This window comes from Phasianus colchicus, chromosome 1 (assembly GCF_987193195.1).
Source record: "Phasianus colchicus chromosome 1, bPhaCol1.hap1.1, whole genome shotgun sequence".
NCBI classification, from domain to species: domain Eukaryota; kingdom Metazoa; phylum Chordata; class Aves; order Galliformes; family Phasianidae; genus Phasianus; species Phasianus colchicus.
Genome location: NC_143436.1, coordinates 54020428 through 54036537, shown reverse-complemented (window position 1 = coordinate 54036537; position 16110 = coordinate 54020428). Strand labels below are relative to the sequence as shown.

Sequence of the window (16110 nt, the reverse complement as noted above, 5' to 3'; positions counted from 1 at the left end):
AAGACTGACAGTGAAGCTGCAGCCAACCCATGTGTGGGAGGACAAGAAGGATTTCTTGAACACTTTAAGACTTGACAAGCAAAACAAATAATAACAGTAAAGAAAAAGAAAGCATACCAAAACTCAAGGCTGGTAAGTATCTGTCAGTCCCTACCACAGACTCCAGGCTAGGTGAGGATGCACACGCTACGAGGAACTGATAGCCAGATACAGCTTTTGCTTCTACATTAAGACAAAATACAGCAAATGGGTGAAATGAACCAAGGCAGGCAGCAATATTTTGATAATTATTTTTCTCTCATGCAAGAACCACAGAAGAATCAAACTGAAGAAAATGTTACAGTGGTGCTATCTGGGGACATGGATTAGGTGACATGGCCACTCTACCTGCCAAATTGAAATTCAGATGCCAAGTCCTTGAGTCTTACCACAATAAATGCTCATTCCCTAACCCTGGGTACCTGGACACTGGAACAGGCAGCCCAGAGGTTGCGGATGCCCCCACCCTTGAAGCATTCAAAGCCAGGCTGGATGGGGCTTTGAGCAGCCTGGTCTAGAGGGAGGTGTCCCTGCCTATTGCCAGGGGGTTGGACTTACATCATCTTAAAGTCCCTTCCAGCCCTAACCATTCTATGATTGATTCCATATGGAAAAATGGCACCCACTGACATTCACTGACGCTTGCTGAACATTGATGGAGACCAAACAGTGGATGTGATGACAGTCATATGAAAGATGAGCCACGCTCCAGCCAGCCACACAGACGTTTATATGTACAGCATGCATGCTCTTGTTCATTGCTGGCAAAAATGCATAGCCACTGGCGGTGACTATGCCACTGGCTATCAGTTCCTATGAAAAAGTGCTTAACAAATGAGAATTTGCTCTATCAACTAGTGTTACTGTGCTCTTTGTAGCTGTTACAATTCCCATGGAAATAAACAGGAGGCATTACTTTCAAAGCAACCTACACACTCCTCCTAACACTCAGCGAGCTGCACACAGCTCAGGGCACGTACGGATGCTGACACACAGATCCTTGTGCTAAATCACTGCAGCCTGGGTTTTTTGTTGTGTTGCTGCCTCTGATTGGGGGGGATTACCGCTAGAACACTTCAGCGCCGAAGCACAACATCAAGGAGAAACACAATGGGAAACCGCACAAGGCACAACACACGTTACAGCTGCCAGCAGGCAGCCGGGCGCTACCAAAGCCCGGCCCCAAAGCACCGCCCCCAGAGAACTACTGCCATCTCCTCCACGACATTCCGGTCACTTCCGGCGCACAGATATGACGTCAAAAACAAGTCCCGCCCCCTCGCTCTTCCCACAGGTTCTCAGGCGGAGCCCCTCCCTCTGACGTCACTCGGCGTGCGCCGCGGCCCTGCGCACGTGTCGCCGCCATGAGCTGCCCGGTGACGTGCGCCGCTTGGGTGCGCCGCGGCGTTGCCAAGGAGACGCCGGATAAGGTAGGGGTGAGGTGGGGTTGAGGGACCCCCTGAGGGATCTTTGGTCTCCCCCTCTCTTCACGGTGCTGTGCGTCCGCCCGCAGGTGCAGCTCAGCCGGGAAGAGCTGAGGCGGCTCGTCGGGGAGGCCCGCGGCAGGCTGCGGTGAGCGGGGACCTCGGGGCGGGGGGCGGCTGGTGGCTGGGAGGCGAGCAGCCCGGGGTGCTGGGGGGGGGCAGGAGGAGGTGGGCGTTCCAAAATCATCTTCAGCGTTTGGGAGAGGCTTCCCTTTTGCTGATTTCTCTGAGTCGTGGAGTTGTTAAGCTTGGAAAAGACCTCTAAGATCACCTAATCCCACCACCGGCCCATCCCCACCATGCCCGCTGACCGTATCCCTCAGTGCCACATCCACACGGCTCTGGAACACCTCCAGGGATGGTGACTGCACCACCTCCATGTGCCACTCCAACATCATGCTCTTTTGGAGAAGATGCTTTTCTAATATCCAGTCTGCAAACTGAATCATTGCCATGAAAGTTCAGAGTTCTTGAGATGTTGCAAACCTTGCTCTGTAAGGAGTGACCTGCAACATGCCCCTATACAGTGAACTTTATGTTTTATTATCTTCTAATACAAGTATGGGAAGTATGAGGAAGTGTAGTCTTAAAAATCTTCAAGAAATACAGATGTTATTGTCCGTGACAAGGCCTATGGGTGGGGGGCAAAAAAAAAGGGGAGGAATTAGACACCTGCAAACATACAGAGTAGAGGTTGAAAAAATGGCATTCGCAAAAGGAGGGCAAGATAAATGATTTAGACACACTTAAATTTTGTTTGGTGGATCTCATTTGAAATCATGCATTGTCACAGAATAGCAGAATATCCTGAGTTGGAAGAGACCGCAAGAATCATCAGAGTACAGCTTCTGCCTTCACACAGCATCACCCAAAAATCAGACTGTATGCCTGAGAGCACTGCCCTGACACTCATTGAACTCCAGCACTTGGGGCCGTGCCCACAGCCCTCTGCTGCAGACCCTGTCCCCAACCCCCAGCTGCCCTTCCCTGACGCAGCTCCATGCCGTTCCCTCGGGCCCTGTCGCTGTCACACAGAGCAGAGCTCAGCGCTGCCCTCCGCTCCCTGTGAGGAGCTGCAGCCGCCATCAGGCCTCCCCTCAGTTCCTCTGCTCTGCATTGAGCAAACCCAGGGCCCTCAGCTGCTCCTCATACACTTTGCCCTCCAGACTCTTCACTGTCTTTGTCAGCCCTCCTCTGCATGCTTGCTAATATTTGTCAGGAAAATATGCGAGAAAAAAATTTCATCACAATTCTAAGGCAGGCTGAGAAAGCAGTGACTTCTGTTTCGGGGAGAGGTAGGAAGGGAGCGGATAGATTTTCAAGTGATTGGCATAAAGGTTGTAATACAGTCTGTGTGAACAGCCAGGACTCTATGTGCTGAAGCCTTGCTAGCAGGCTGCTGAGCAGTCTCCCAGAAGCATTCTGTCTGGGTTTCTCAGGGGATGTGTCTTTAAACAGGGAGGGCTCTGATGGCAGCGATGAAGAAGATGAAGGCCAGCCAGCAGATGGCATGGATGTTGCCATTGCTGACAGGGTTGAATCACCTCCTGACAATGAAGAGCAGGAGGAAAGTGCTGAAAAGCTGACTGATGATGAACTGGCTGAGTATGATTTAGACAAGTATGATGAAGAGGAAGATGGAGGTAAGAGAAACTGAAAGGTCTGATATGTATTAAGAACGTTCTTCACTTCTTTTTATGCTTAGCACACAAGTATATTAAAACCACATACTGCTGAGTTTAAAGTGCTGGAAATTCACATTTTGAATTCTTTGCTTGTCTCAATTTAGAAAGTGATTTAATGAGTGAAATAACCCCATGTCCGCTCCTTGCTGTGTTAGTACTGGGTGGTGTTGGAAGGGCTGTTGCTCCCCCTGCTGTTGTGCTGAGCAGAGCAGCACTGAACAGTGGAGCTGGCTGAGGTTCTCCTGTTTGAAAATTGGAAGTTCATGTACCCCACTCCTGATATTTCACAGTGCATGGAGTGGTGTGGGAGTTTCTGACTGGGTGGTCATTGACACGTATGAGAAATATTTTGAAATTCCCACGTAGGTGATACCAAACTTGGAGAGACTTTGGCTGGTCTGGCAGTGTATGGAAGCAACGATCAGGATCCTTATATCACTCTGAAAAACACTGTAAGTACTGTAAAAATATTAAATATCTGAAACAGCATGAACTTAGAATTCATTTAGGTTTTCTACCGTCCCAAGCTGCCTTAGGGTGCTTGCGGTCCTTTAAAAAGTTTGCCAGATTTGTGCTCAGGCAGAATTATTTTCTTTTAAGACTGCTTTGTGCAATCCTCTTTATGTGTGCTTTTTATGTTTAAGTTAGATGTTGAGGTGAACTGACTCACCATTTTAGACATGTACTCGTGTATATGGAGGGCTAGCTTGAGAGCTAGCTAATAGGACACCTAAAATGCTTGAAGAAATAACAAATCTCAGGTCACTAATGATCCTAATAAGACAGCTTCCCAGACTGCAAGACTCCTACGTGTTCCTTCCAGCCAGATGAACTCAGGCTAGTTTAGAAAACAACTAAAATGCAAAGTAATTGTGTCAAATCAGCATTGTGGCTTGAAGAAATCCATCTGTGTTTGTTAAGGATACTTTCTGGTGCTCCGGCATGCATTTTGTTGTTCTTGGTGTTTGCTACCACCACTGTTGAAGAGTTAAGTACTGTACAGTATTAATGGACCAATTCGGAAAATTGCAATACTTGATAGAATGCAAATATCAAAAAATACTTGGAGTGAATGAAGAAGTAGTTATTGAAAGCTTGCAACGTGCTGCCCAAAAAGTCTCGTATGCATTGTTTATTTGAAGGATGGCAGTCTCTGTAAGGCTACTGACTTTAATACTCAGTTGCTAGTTTTCCACTAACAAAAATTCCCTGAATGCCTTCCATTCCTCAATAACAATGAGAACTGGATGGAGGCTACATCTGTTCTGGTGCAGCTGAATGCCAGTATAGCTGCAGGCACTACTTCTCTGGAACTATTTTCCAGAATGTGGACAATGTTTTCATGCTCTGGGAATTGCTTCCTGCTTGTGGGAAGCAGTGCCTCAGTGCACTTATTGTGCAGTCCGTTGTTATATGATGTAGATGCTCAAGGCATGAGAGACAAAGGGAAATAAGCTACAAATGTGGGATCCTGGTGGTGATTTTCTTTTCAGTGATGGGTTGCATCTTTATGGGCTCAAAAGATGGTTTCATGCGTGGTAATGAAACGCTTCTCTAAATCCAATCACGTCCACATTAATACTATCTCTGTAGTATTCAGAGATAGATTCAGCCTCCCCATGACTGAACCTGGTTCTGCCTTTCTGCATCTACCATTATACGATGCTTTTGGGTGGATGGGCTGCAGGGTGTTGGTTGTTTTCTGTAATGTTTAAAAACTCTTACAGATTCAGCCTTTAGAACTTGTGCAGTTGTGTGTGTTCTTTGCTTAACATGTGTTTGCCTCTCCTTTTCACTGTTCAGGATCAATACGAACAGGAGGACTTTTTGATTAAGCCCAATGACAATCTTGTCCTTTGTGGCAGAGTCGATAAAGACTACTGTAGTTTGGAGGTCCATGGTAAGTAATGTAAGATTTATGCCTTACAGAGAAACCTGTTTGTTTTTTTTCATGTGGCTGTGTAGAAGATAAGGTTGCTTTTTGGAGTCTTCAGCTTCCTCCAAAGTGAAAACTGTTCATCTGTTATCTAATGTCCCATGTTACTGAATCTGGACTTTATTTCTTTTTCTTGTTTCTATGAAATGAATGTTTCAACCTTCGGTAGTGTCTCCTCATGTAGAAAATTGAGATCGTGGGTACAGAGTATTTATATTGAAGTGATTGTTTAAACAAAGTCATGCACATTGTGATGTCTGAATTTTACTAACTTTTCACTTTGTCTCTGAAGTACACAGGGCAGTGTTAGTTTTGTAGTATTTTGTGAGCTGTAGCAGTCCTTTAAGCTATGACTTCTACTTGGGAGCTCTGAACATATTGAAAATTTGCATTTCAAATCTCCTTTGGAATTTAGTATTTGCCATATCTTCTTTCTGCAGAGGTGAGCTGATCTTGGTTGCTTGCTTTTCCTCTTCACTGATGTCACATACATCTTTTTCAGTTTATAATCACGAAGAAGACTCATTTTATGTACATCATGATATTATCTTGCCTGCTTATCCTCTGAGTTTGGAGTGGTTGAATTTTGATCCCAATCCTGAGGAATCATCAGGTAAATGACAAAGGATACTGTAATTGTCCAATAAAAGTATTTGTACTTGAAAAGTACAGTACGTAAATGTCATGTTGTTACTATGTAGTTTCCTTCACCGAAACTTAAGAAATAAACTCAAGATGTTAAGAGGGAAAAACTGAAGATTTTTTTTTTTTCTCTTCATTTGGTGATAAGTTACCTTAGTGATGCTGGCATAACAAGTGATGCAACTAAAATATTGGCTTAATTAGAAATAGTTAAGCTATTGTTAATTAGCAGAACAAAGCAAACTCTGTTTTTTGACATTTGCAAGTGAAAGGTTTCAAATTAATTATGGCACAGCACTGTTGCAACATTAATCTATATTTATGTTTTTAGTAACACTTTTCCTGTGGTGCTTTAATAGGGCTCATTTGAACAGTTACGTGTACTGAAGGGGAGGTGTACTGAAGGAGCACATCAGTTGTTCTTCTGGCAGCATCTGCTTTCAGCAGTTTTAAACTCGTCCTTCTCAGTTATAATAATCAAAAATGTTCAAATAGAAAATTCTGGCACATAAATAGAAATTTTACTTGAAGAAATATGCAGCAGCTGGGTTGCCAAATATGCTGTTTTATAATTCTAAATGTTGTTGGTTTGTTTTTGTGTGTGTGTGCAGGAAATTATGTTGCAGTGGGTAACATGACCCCAGTTATTGATATTTGGGACCTTGATATAGTGGACTGCTTAGAACCTGTCTTTTCTCTGGGGAGCAAGAAAGAGAAAAAGAAGAAAAAGAAAGGGAAGAAAGTAAGTACTGGTTGAATAGAGGAAACTTAGAGCAAGGATAATGTTCTTACTTCTTTCCTGTAATGGAAAAAATAAAACTGTAGGTAGTCTGGTTTAATTTCCCCTGTTGTGTTGAAGGATGATGTCTAGACAGGTTACAGAAGATAATGTCCTGGTTGTATACAGGGGGCTGGAACTGCTATTTGCTTGTGACTCAGGGAGTTGAAATGGCATTGAGCAATAAGGGACAAGGTTTACTCTAATAAAACACAGCTAGTTTGGATTCCTCTGTCAGCTTTATTCATCTGAAACTGAAGCATGTTTAAAGTAGTCATTGAGATAAATAGCGTGTGTACATAGAGGCACACCCAGAGAGTGACTGAGGTATCAGAATTGCTATTAAAGATAACCATTCGTAAATGTTACTTCAGATTGAAACTCATTGCTCTGTGCAGGGATAGTTAAAGCCTGGAGGAAAGAGCAGAGAAGGAGTGGGATAACTTGTGGGTGCCTTCCAGTTGTTCTCCTAGAAAAATCCTTCAAAGCTTAACCATTTAAAATTAGAATTTATAGGAGCTGGTAATTAAAGGACCAAAAGTGCAGTTGATGGGGAAAAGAAGTTAATTCCAGGAGAGTTTAGAAAGAAGCTGTTGTGCTCCTTGATTTCCATTGAAGCTGTAACGTTCTGAAGTCTGCCTGTGCTGTATCTGCCTATGCAGGGTTCATCTCAGGAAGGGACAGTGGAAGGACACGCTGATGCTGTTCTCGATCTCTCATGGAATAAACAAAGCAGGTAAAGGAGTATTTGAAGAACGATGCTTGGGTACACATTGACACAGTTAATCAGGCATGCTTTTTCACTAATTCAAAACCTTATATATACAGTATAGTGCTGAACTTGAAAGCAGTTCTGAAATGAATCAGTTCTCAAAAATATTTGCCCCTTTAAAAAACAAAACAGAACAAAGCTAGGACACCAGATTTCTTCTTTATTTTTATAATAAATGTTTATATACTGCTGCAGATAGCTTTTATTTCCAGGTTATCCAGATGAGGGCAGAGCTAAGGTGGTTCCAAGCCATTCAATAAAGCAGCTGCATTTAAGCCAGATGAACAAACTGGAATAGCACAAGGTCTGGGCCAGTCTGCCAGTGACCTAGAACAGCATTTCAGCAGATGGAGGTATCTTTATAGAAGACAGTCCTTGCTGTGTATTATTCTCCTTTGGCTTTTGCCCTAGAGCTGTGAAGAGAAAAGTCTGTAAAAGCCCTCATAGCACCACTATAGACACACCTCTGACCTGTGGGAATTACCTGAGTGAGTTAGCAATAAAGTAGTGCTGTTGAAGGAACACAAAGTAGGCACATCTAGGGGGAGAGGTTAAGGATGATGTGCAGGCTGGAATAAAGAAGCTACTCGTTATTGCATAGGTAGTTTGTAATGAATCAACTGTTAAAGGATTCTTAGGATGGGTCTTGAAACTGTCCTGGTGATAATTTTTTTTTTTTTTTTAATTTTTTTTCCTGCTGTCATAAATTCTCTGAAGATGCACGCAATCAATTCTACATTCTCTGATCAGCAGGTGTCAGCCTTTACTTAAAGCTCCTTGTCATCTAGGCACCAAAGGAGGAAACATGCTCATAGATATTCAATAAACGTGCAGAAGTTGTGTTCTTACAGTGTTGTTGTCTGTTGATCTTAAATTGTGCACATGTACAGTGTCATATCATTCCATCAGTCTGACTCAGACGTAACTTTCATATTGCTTAGAAGTGATTGTCTTGTGATAGCACAGAGATAAGTCACAAAATTACAGCTACGAGAGCTGAAGTGTCTGGAATGTACAGTGCAGTAATACACTGGGTTATGAACTCCACGATACCGATAGAGCTTTCAGGAATTAAAAGTTGTACAGTGTTGGGTCTTTGTTAGTTATATAAACACTCAGATACTGGAGAGCTACGTTTTTTGTTAAAAATAGATTTGTCTGAATCTTGGCTGCAAGCATATGCTTACAGACTGAAGTTGCATTAATGCTGAAAAATACCATCTTTATGTCAAACACAGGGAAGCACTTGAAGTCTTTCTCACTTTGTTTTGCTCATGAAGTCTTCCAGTAAATTATATTTTTAAGTGCTGTGGGGAGAAGATGTAAGCAGATCTTTAATTATATAGACCAGTGTACTTGTGGGTGACCCATCTCTGGAGGCTCAAGGCCAGATTGGATGGAGCCCTGGGCAGCCTGAGCTGATGGGGAACAGCCCTGCCCATGGCAGGGGGTGGGGTTGGGTGGGTTCTCAGGTCCCTTCCAACCCCAGCCATTTCATGATTCTATGATACTTGATCTCCAAATCAGATCCTCCATATATTTAGGATTTCTGACCATTATTAGGTTTTGTGTCTGTAAGATTTTTTTAAACCTTATCTTTTGGCTTATTATCAGGAATGTTTTGGCAAGTGCTTCTGCTGACAGTACTGTGATTTTGTGGGATATGTCTGTGGGCAAACCAGCAGCCAGCCTGACACTACACACAGACAAGGTACGTAATAATGATTGTGTTTATTTCAGTGTAAAGCACAGAGAAAATACTGCACTTTTTTCGTAGTTGCTCAGAACTGAACACATACAACAGCAGCTCTGTTTTTCCAACCAACTGTGCAGAATTCTTTGCGTTTCTGAATTGTTTGCTTTTGTAGACAACTCTGTTTGGTTTCAAAAGTGTTAATCAGCTTATTCATTAGAAAATCATGGGAGACTTACACCAATTACCTGGTTTGTTGTTGTTTTTTAATGCCTTTTGTGTAAAAGTCCAAGAGATTGGGAATCTAACAGTGCTGCTACGAAGCTTCAAAAAACAAGTCTCTAACTGTAAGCTTTGCTTAAGGAAACAATAAGTGTGGCCTGTAGTTTGTTCTAGGTAAGAAAGGTTTAAAATAAGCGATACCAAAATTCCATAGTGATGGATATTTGGGAAATGAATTAATCCTGTAATTAGAATGTGGAAGTTAGTTATTCATAGCTATGACTTTATTTTGCTGTTAGCAAAGTCACTGCCTTTGACAAAGGCAGTGGGAGATACTGATGATAGGTAGACAGTTGGACTGGATGATCTTAGAGGTCTTTTCCAACCTTGGTGATTCTATGATTCTGTCTTAATGCTTATTCTTTAATAAAATCTTCTGTCACCTAGGTCCAGACATTGCAGTTTCATCCCTTTGAAACTCAGACCCTTATTTCTGGATCTTACGATAAGTATGTCAGAGTAATGTTTTTAAATGTTACACTTAGCCCTGTGTTAATGCCCATCTTAAGCCCATTAATTTGCCTCGGGTTTTCTTTTAATTTGCTTTTAAGAGTGCCAGATTTGAGTAAGGTTGTTATTTCTTTCCAGTGAGGTAGCCAGATTTGTACGTGGCCAAAATACAGCTTTCCTTCCCTCTTTCTCAGCTTAGCCAAATATTTTAACCATCTGGACTGAAATTTTCTGTGCCAGGCATCTGCTCCAAACTGAATTTATTTCTTAATTTGTCTTTCTCTTTTCTGCAGTAGAAATGTACCTCTGCTCATCCCCCTGTAAACTTCTCTGGGCTTTTCCAATCTGTAAGACTAAGTTGGGCTTTATGTTGTCTGGCTTGTGTTATGCACTTGCTACGCTGGAGAAGAACCCCATGTTGTTGGGAGCTGGATTCTGCCCATTTTCCACTCCAAAATTCCTTCTGTAAAAAATAAGAAAAAATCTCCAAGCACTCAGACCAGCATCCTGATCCGTTGTTAGCTCTCCTTTTGACCCCCTGGCCACCTACATGCCAGTGCACTGTCTGTAGACCAGCAGGCTGTCTTTGTGGATTCATCCTGTAAAGCATCCAAGGACCATCTGTAGGTGCCAGTAGTAAAATGAACTTCACAGAGTTCTGTTGTGATCTTGCTTTTTTCCTTTCCTGTCTGTTTTCCCACAGATCAGCTGTGCTGTATGATTGCAGAAGCCCACAAGATAACCATCGAATCTGGCGGTTTAGTGGTCAGGTTGAAAGAGTAACTTGGAATCATTTTTCACCTTGTAATTTCTTAGTGAGTATATTCTCTTCTCTTCTCTTCTTGGCCTGTTGGCTGCTTCATTTAAGCTGTGTTTTTGTATTTTCTCTCAGTATGATTACACTTCACTTTGTGTAGGTCTGTGAGGCAGCTGTTAGATGGCTCCAAAGTTTGCACTGAGTTTAGAGACAAAAAGCTCAGTGTTTCAGTGCTGAGCTCAGTAGTGCAGCCGTATTCAATACAAAATACAGTTAAAGAAATTTGCATACGATTAAGATTTCCATAGAAGTCACTGCAGCATAGTTTATATACACAGAATAGTTCAAGCTCCAGATGTATGAAATCTGACTTTAGAGGTGAAGAGCTGTGTACAGGGGACAAGTCTTACTAAGAAGTAGTGCAAATTTGTCTCAGATGACAGGGGTTTAATAGAGAATGGGTGTTACTGCATAGAACATTTTTAAACAAATGACTGCAGCTGTTTGCTTTCAAAGTATTGTGGTTTCCTTAGGCAAGCACAGAAGATGGCTTTGTATACTGCCTGGATGCTCGCTCTGATAAGCCGCTGTTTACTTTGAAAGCTCATGATGAAGAGGTATCAGGTAAATTATGTGTGCGTTGTGTTTGCCCCTGTGGTAAGGCTTATCAGTCTTCAGCTGATGTGACTGAGATGGTGGTGATTCCTTGCTTAACAAAAAAATAAACTAGTGCATAGTAATAGTGAATGGCTGGCCCATTACACCGTCTGTGCTGAGAACCACAGAATCCCAGAATGGCTTTGGTTGGAGGGACCTTAAAACCCGCCAACTGCTACCCCCTGCCATGGGCAGGACTGCCACCCACCAGCTCAGGCTGCCCAAGGCCCCATTCAACTTGGCCTTGAGGCTCCAGGGATAGGGCACCCATGGCTTTTCTGGGTGTCTCATGCCAGTGCCTCACTGCCCTCTGAGTGAAATATTTCCTAATATCGAAATCTCTGCTCTTTTCATTTAAAACCATTGTAAGCAAAGTATTTTAACAACAGTGAACTTGTCTCAGTGAATATCGTGAAGAATAAGCATACTGAAACACATTTGTTCATCTGGGATATGCTCTCTTTGCTTTTTGGGGTGAGAAAGGACAGAAACTGCAGAGTGCGGTCCAGGACTATGAACTAGAACTTCTGTATCCATAATATTTTATACTGGCATTTCACTCTGATGGTGACTTAGATGTGGCACATGGGAAGGCTTCCACACAGCCTACTTTCAACTCCTTAAATCGTTTCACCAGTGTAGAAACTTCTAAAAAGCAACTTGAAGGAAGTACCTGATTAGGTGCTCAAAATGAGATGTCAGTATGTCCCATCATCTCAGATCACTAGAGAGATGGAGTTGAATGAAGAAAACTGCCTGGGGAAGCCAGATTATGTCAAGTGAGAAGCTATGTCAGTGCTCTGCACTGTTACTGTCATGACATTGAGAGACAAAATAGGCCTACATGATGTTTGCTCTCAAAAGATTCTTCTGTTGCTGTAGAGAGCAGTGGTAGCATAAAACTGTCATTAACTTTTTGCTTTGTTTTACTGGAACTGAGTTTAGTGTGTGAAGAATATTAGGTTTGTTTTGCTTTTGCTCTGAATGTATCCTCATCTCCAAAACAGTGATTGATTGATGCTCTTATACTGATGCGTTCATATCTTCCAGGGCTACAACTAAGTAGTCAGGTCAAAGGGTGCCTTGTGACATCATCTGCTGACAAATATGTGAAAATTTGGGATATCCTGGGAGGCAAACCAAGTTTAATCCATTCCAGGGATATGAAAATGGTAATCTTTGATTACATTTCTTGCTTCTAAGAAGGTGTATGTATAACTGCTGAATCTGTTTTCTAATTTAAATCTTGTTTTGTGTAATGTGGAGTTTTTGTTGTTGTTTCTATAAGACATCTCTGTACTCTGGGTAAAACGTTCCTCATTACAACACAGTATTCAGTTCAAGACATAATAGGCAGGCTGCTTTGAAGCCTTGGATCTGAATGTCAGATACAGCATTCTGCAGTAGGACTATTAGTTCTCCAGCATGCATCTTTGAGGTTCAAGATGAATACGTGATTTGTTAAATGCAATTAACAGCTCTTACAATGATTTTGTAAGGACACAAAGTCAAGTTTCAAGAAACAAAGAGCTTACATTTGTTATAGCTTGCCCAGCAGAAGTATTTTCAGATGATAAAATCATTTTAACATGATATTTAGGAAAAAAAAAAATGAAAACTTTTTCTCCCTCCTTCCCAGGGTGTTCTCTTCTGCGCAGCTTGCTGCCCTGACTTCCCATTTGTTTTTGCCTTTGGAGGAGAACGAGAAGGGCTGCGTGTCTGGGATATAAGCAGCATTTCTGCAGGTAATGTTCTCATTTTCTGGGATCTCGAGGCTCTGCCCCCAGGGTGTATCTGTATATACAGTAATGCAGCGTTGCTCTGAGTGACACTTTTAAAGAAATACCCAAAGACTGAATGTTTTCACACTACCAGCTTAAAAATATCTTTTTTTTTCATCTTGGAGAGCTGTATTTGCCACAATTTATTTTCTTGTAACTGAAATCTAATACCTCATTGCTCACAGTCTTCCTTTTTTCTTAATGTTCTTGGTATAAACAAGCACTGCACAGAAGTGAGGACTGGTTTTGATCAGTTGTCTCAGTTGCATGTAGCTAAATGGTGTGAATTTCTTGAGGCTTTTAAGAGCTTGATGGAACCCAGAGAGAGTAAAACCAGAAATAAATAATTTAAACTGTTTTGCTGTACAAAACTCATCCATTTCACAGTGCTTCAGTAAGGGAATTACACACAGGGAAACATCTAGAGATTCTCTGGGGGAGAAATACCGTGACTTGTAATTCAATTATCGTACATGGGGAAACAGATTGTTCTGACATGTGAGCTTACAACTCCCCGCTCTGGGTAATGGGGAAGGCTTTGAAACTGCATCAGGTGAGGGTTTCCATTCTGTCGCATTTGCTTCGCTGTGCTCTTGTCTCTGAGAAAGTAACATGTAAGCAATCCCTTACCTGTGTTGCAGTGAATGAAGTTTTTGGAAACAGAGAGAGACTTGTTTTGGCTGGTGCAGACTCTGTGGCTTGCAGCTCCTTGGCTGGTAGTAGCAGCAACAGTTCAGAGACGGCGATGGAATCATGATGGACCAAACCTCACAAAATCAAAGTAACTGAAGGGACTACAGCTCAGGTGTATTTTACCAATTCCCCTGTTTGGAGAGCGTTTGTGGAAGTGCAAACTGCAGGCTTCTTTATTTCAAAGAAACATGGATACGTGGGTCAGCTCCCAAATCTGCAGTTGCGAGTTCTGCCTCTCTCACCAGCTTCAAAAGACTGAATCACTTCCATATGCTTGAGTTTGCAATCCTTGAATTAGGGGCTGCTGGGTGTGGAGTTGATATACAAGATGAAATCGTCGCCAGGAAAGCATTCTGCTGCCAGAGGTTTGTCAAATATTGCAAAGAAGGTAAATATCTCCTGATGGTGTTAAGGAACAAAGCTACACAACTGTTGGCTGAAATGGCAGCTGTAAATAGTCAGATAACTTATCCTTAATTTGAGATGGATTGACTAAAATTCTAATACAGATTTTAAGCTTTTTTCATATTTAAGTTTTTTTTTAAATCTTAAGAGTATTTCTTAGGTAGTATGTCTGAGTCCCTGAGTAGAATCATGGAATGTATCACTTGAGACCACCGAAATCAAACCAGAAACATCTCTGCTGTCCCACCATGACCGAGGGTTTTTTCCCCTGGTTCCCTTTAAGTCAGTGATTAGGTTGACACTCAGTTGATTTATAGCAGCAGAAACCTCTTTAAGGCTCCTCACATTTAAAATGAGCACCAGGTGCCTTACTGTAGGCCAGAAGATGTTAAATGGATACTCTTAACTCATGTGAGGTTCTTCCCTTGCCACCTATTGGAAGGTGTTTATTAAAGGTGTCTGTTAAAGCACTACTGCTGCAAAACCCCTGGTTATTAAAACAACTGCTCTCACAGACAGTGGGGTCAGCGCACACAGTCTACAAGCTGTTATGGCTGCTTTCCACCCTGGCTCATTGTAACTTCCTCTGGTCATTAGCAGACAAATGATTGGCATAGGCCCCTCTAGGGAAGAGGTAGAGCTGTAGGTTTCTGTCCTAACCCTTGAAATAAGTGCCTGCTTCTCACTTCAGCTTCAGAAGGCTCTTTCCAACATAAATGATTCTATGATGCCAGTTCAGCTGTTCCCAGGCTGGTGCCAGGTATTCAGAATGGCTCTGCAGAAACCAACAAACAATTCTTGCATGTGCCAGGAGCCATGCCTCACTCTGCCAGGCCCCAGTGAATGGGTTGGTGAATCTGAAGGTAAAAGCACCAGAACCACCTCTGGTCATGTGCTGTGCACTGAAAAACTGCAAGCTTTTCCGAGCTTTCATTTGAAATAAATGCTTCATGTTAAGCTCATTTGAGGGTAGTTGTTGCTTTGCCTCTGTAATTACTGGCTGTAGCAGCTGCTTTTTGTTCTAGTGAGAAATTGTGTCCCTGCAAATAGGCATCACTTCTCCCAGCTCTCCCTTGACCAAACATCATCTCTCACCCTGTCTCACTCACTGATCTTTGAGGGCAAGCATGGTACACTTCTGGGTTTGAAGCAGAAAGCTCAAACCACACAGAGACTTTAAAGAAGCCAGGCAATACAACGTAGAGAGAGAGGTACAACTGAAATGAGGCTGTTCATGGCAAGAATCTAACAGGGATAACCAGGCACCTTGTCAGAGAAGAGTTCAGCTCACTGTCCCCCCCACTTACAGCGGAAACAAACAAGCCACAAAACCAACCTACAAGGTTTAGAGACAAGTTGTTTTAGTCTTCTCTCTTCGTGGAGGCATTCCTGCCCCTGCCTTGTCCCAGGAATGCTTAGGAGAGGCAGATACGATGGAAAAAAAAGTGCTTTTTTTTTTTTTCCGAATGCTTAAATATGTAAAAAAAACATTAGAAAAGAGCCACATTTTTAATTTTTTTTTTCCAAAAAGAAAACAAGTGAATGAAATACATTTTCATTCCATAAATAGTATTAGCAGCAAACCCTCCCATCACTTCTAAGTGGTAAAAGGTTTACAGCACACAAGGACATACTGTAAACGCTGTCTGATCACCTGTAAGTTTCTTCCTTACTGATCTGTACAGTCCTTACCTCTTCACAACATGCTCTTGTGAATCAGAGTGAGAGAAGGTAATATCTAATAGCCAATTTTTGGTTTTCTGAACACTGCTGTACTGGGATAATTGCTTTATCTACAACTGTTGATTCCACTGCCTCCAAACCAAAGCATTTTTTTCTTTTTTTAGAAGGAGCCCTCAGCACTGACATTCTTTGCTCTGTGCCAAACCACATCCTTCAGTTAACAAGTATTAAAAAGATAAATACAACTAACTGCTACCACCATTTTTTTTTTGTCTTGTTTGTTTTTCTTGCTGTCAGGACTGTGGCAGTTCAGTTAAGGAGAAGATGGCTTACAGGTCATGGCCATTACTCATCTACATCTCTGGGTTGTGGC

General features: G+C 42.2%; 1 protein-coding gene across 1 annotated transcript; it reads left to right on the top strand.

The window, feature by feature from the left end:
- Positions 1–1346: 1346 nt before the first annotated feature.
- On the top strand, positions 1347–15713 carry PWP1 (PWP1 homolog, endonuclein). The gene is made up of 15 exons (XM_031600065.2): positions 1347–1469; positions 1553–1611; positions 2982–3166; positions 3575–3660; positions 5012–5108; positions 5647–5757; positions 6398–6528; positions 7227–7300; positions 8951–9047; positions 9699–9760; positions 10465–10576; positions 11052–11142; positions 12226–12347; positions 12815–12920; positions 13598–15713. Exons 1-15 carry the CDS (start codon positions 1404–1406, stop codon positions 13711–13713), a joined length of 1515 nt encoding a protein of 504 aa, XP_031455925.2. The 5' UTR covers positions 1347–1403; the 3' UTR covers positions 13714–15713.
- Positions 15714–16110: the final 397 nt, after the last annotated feature.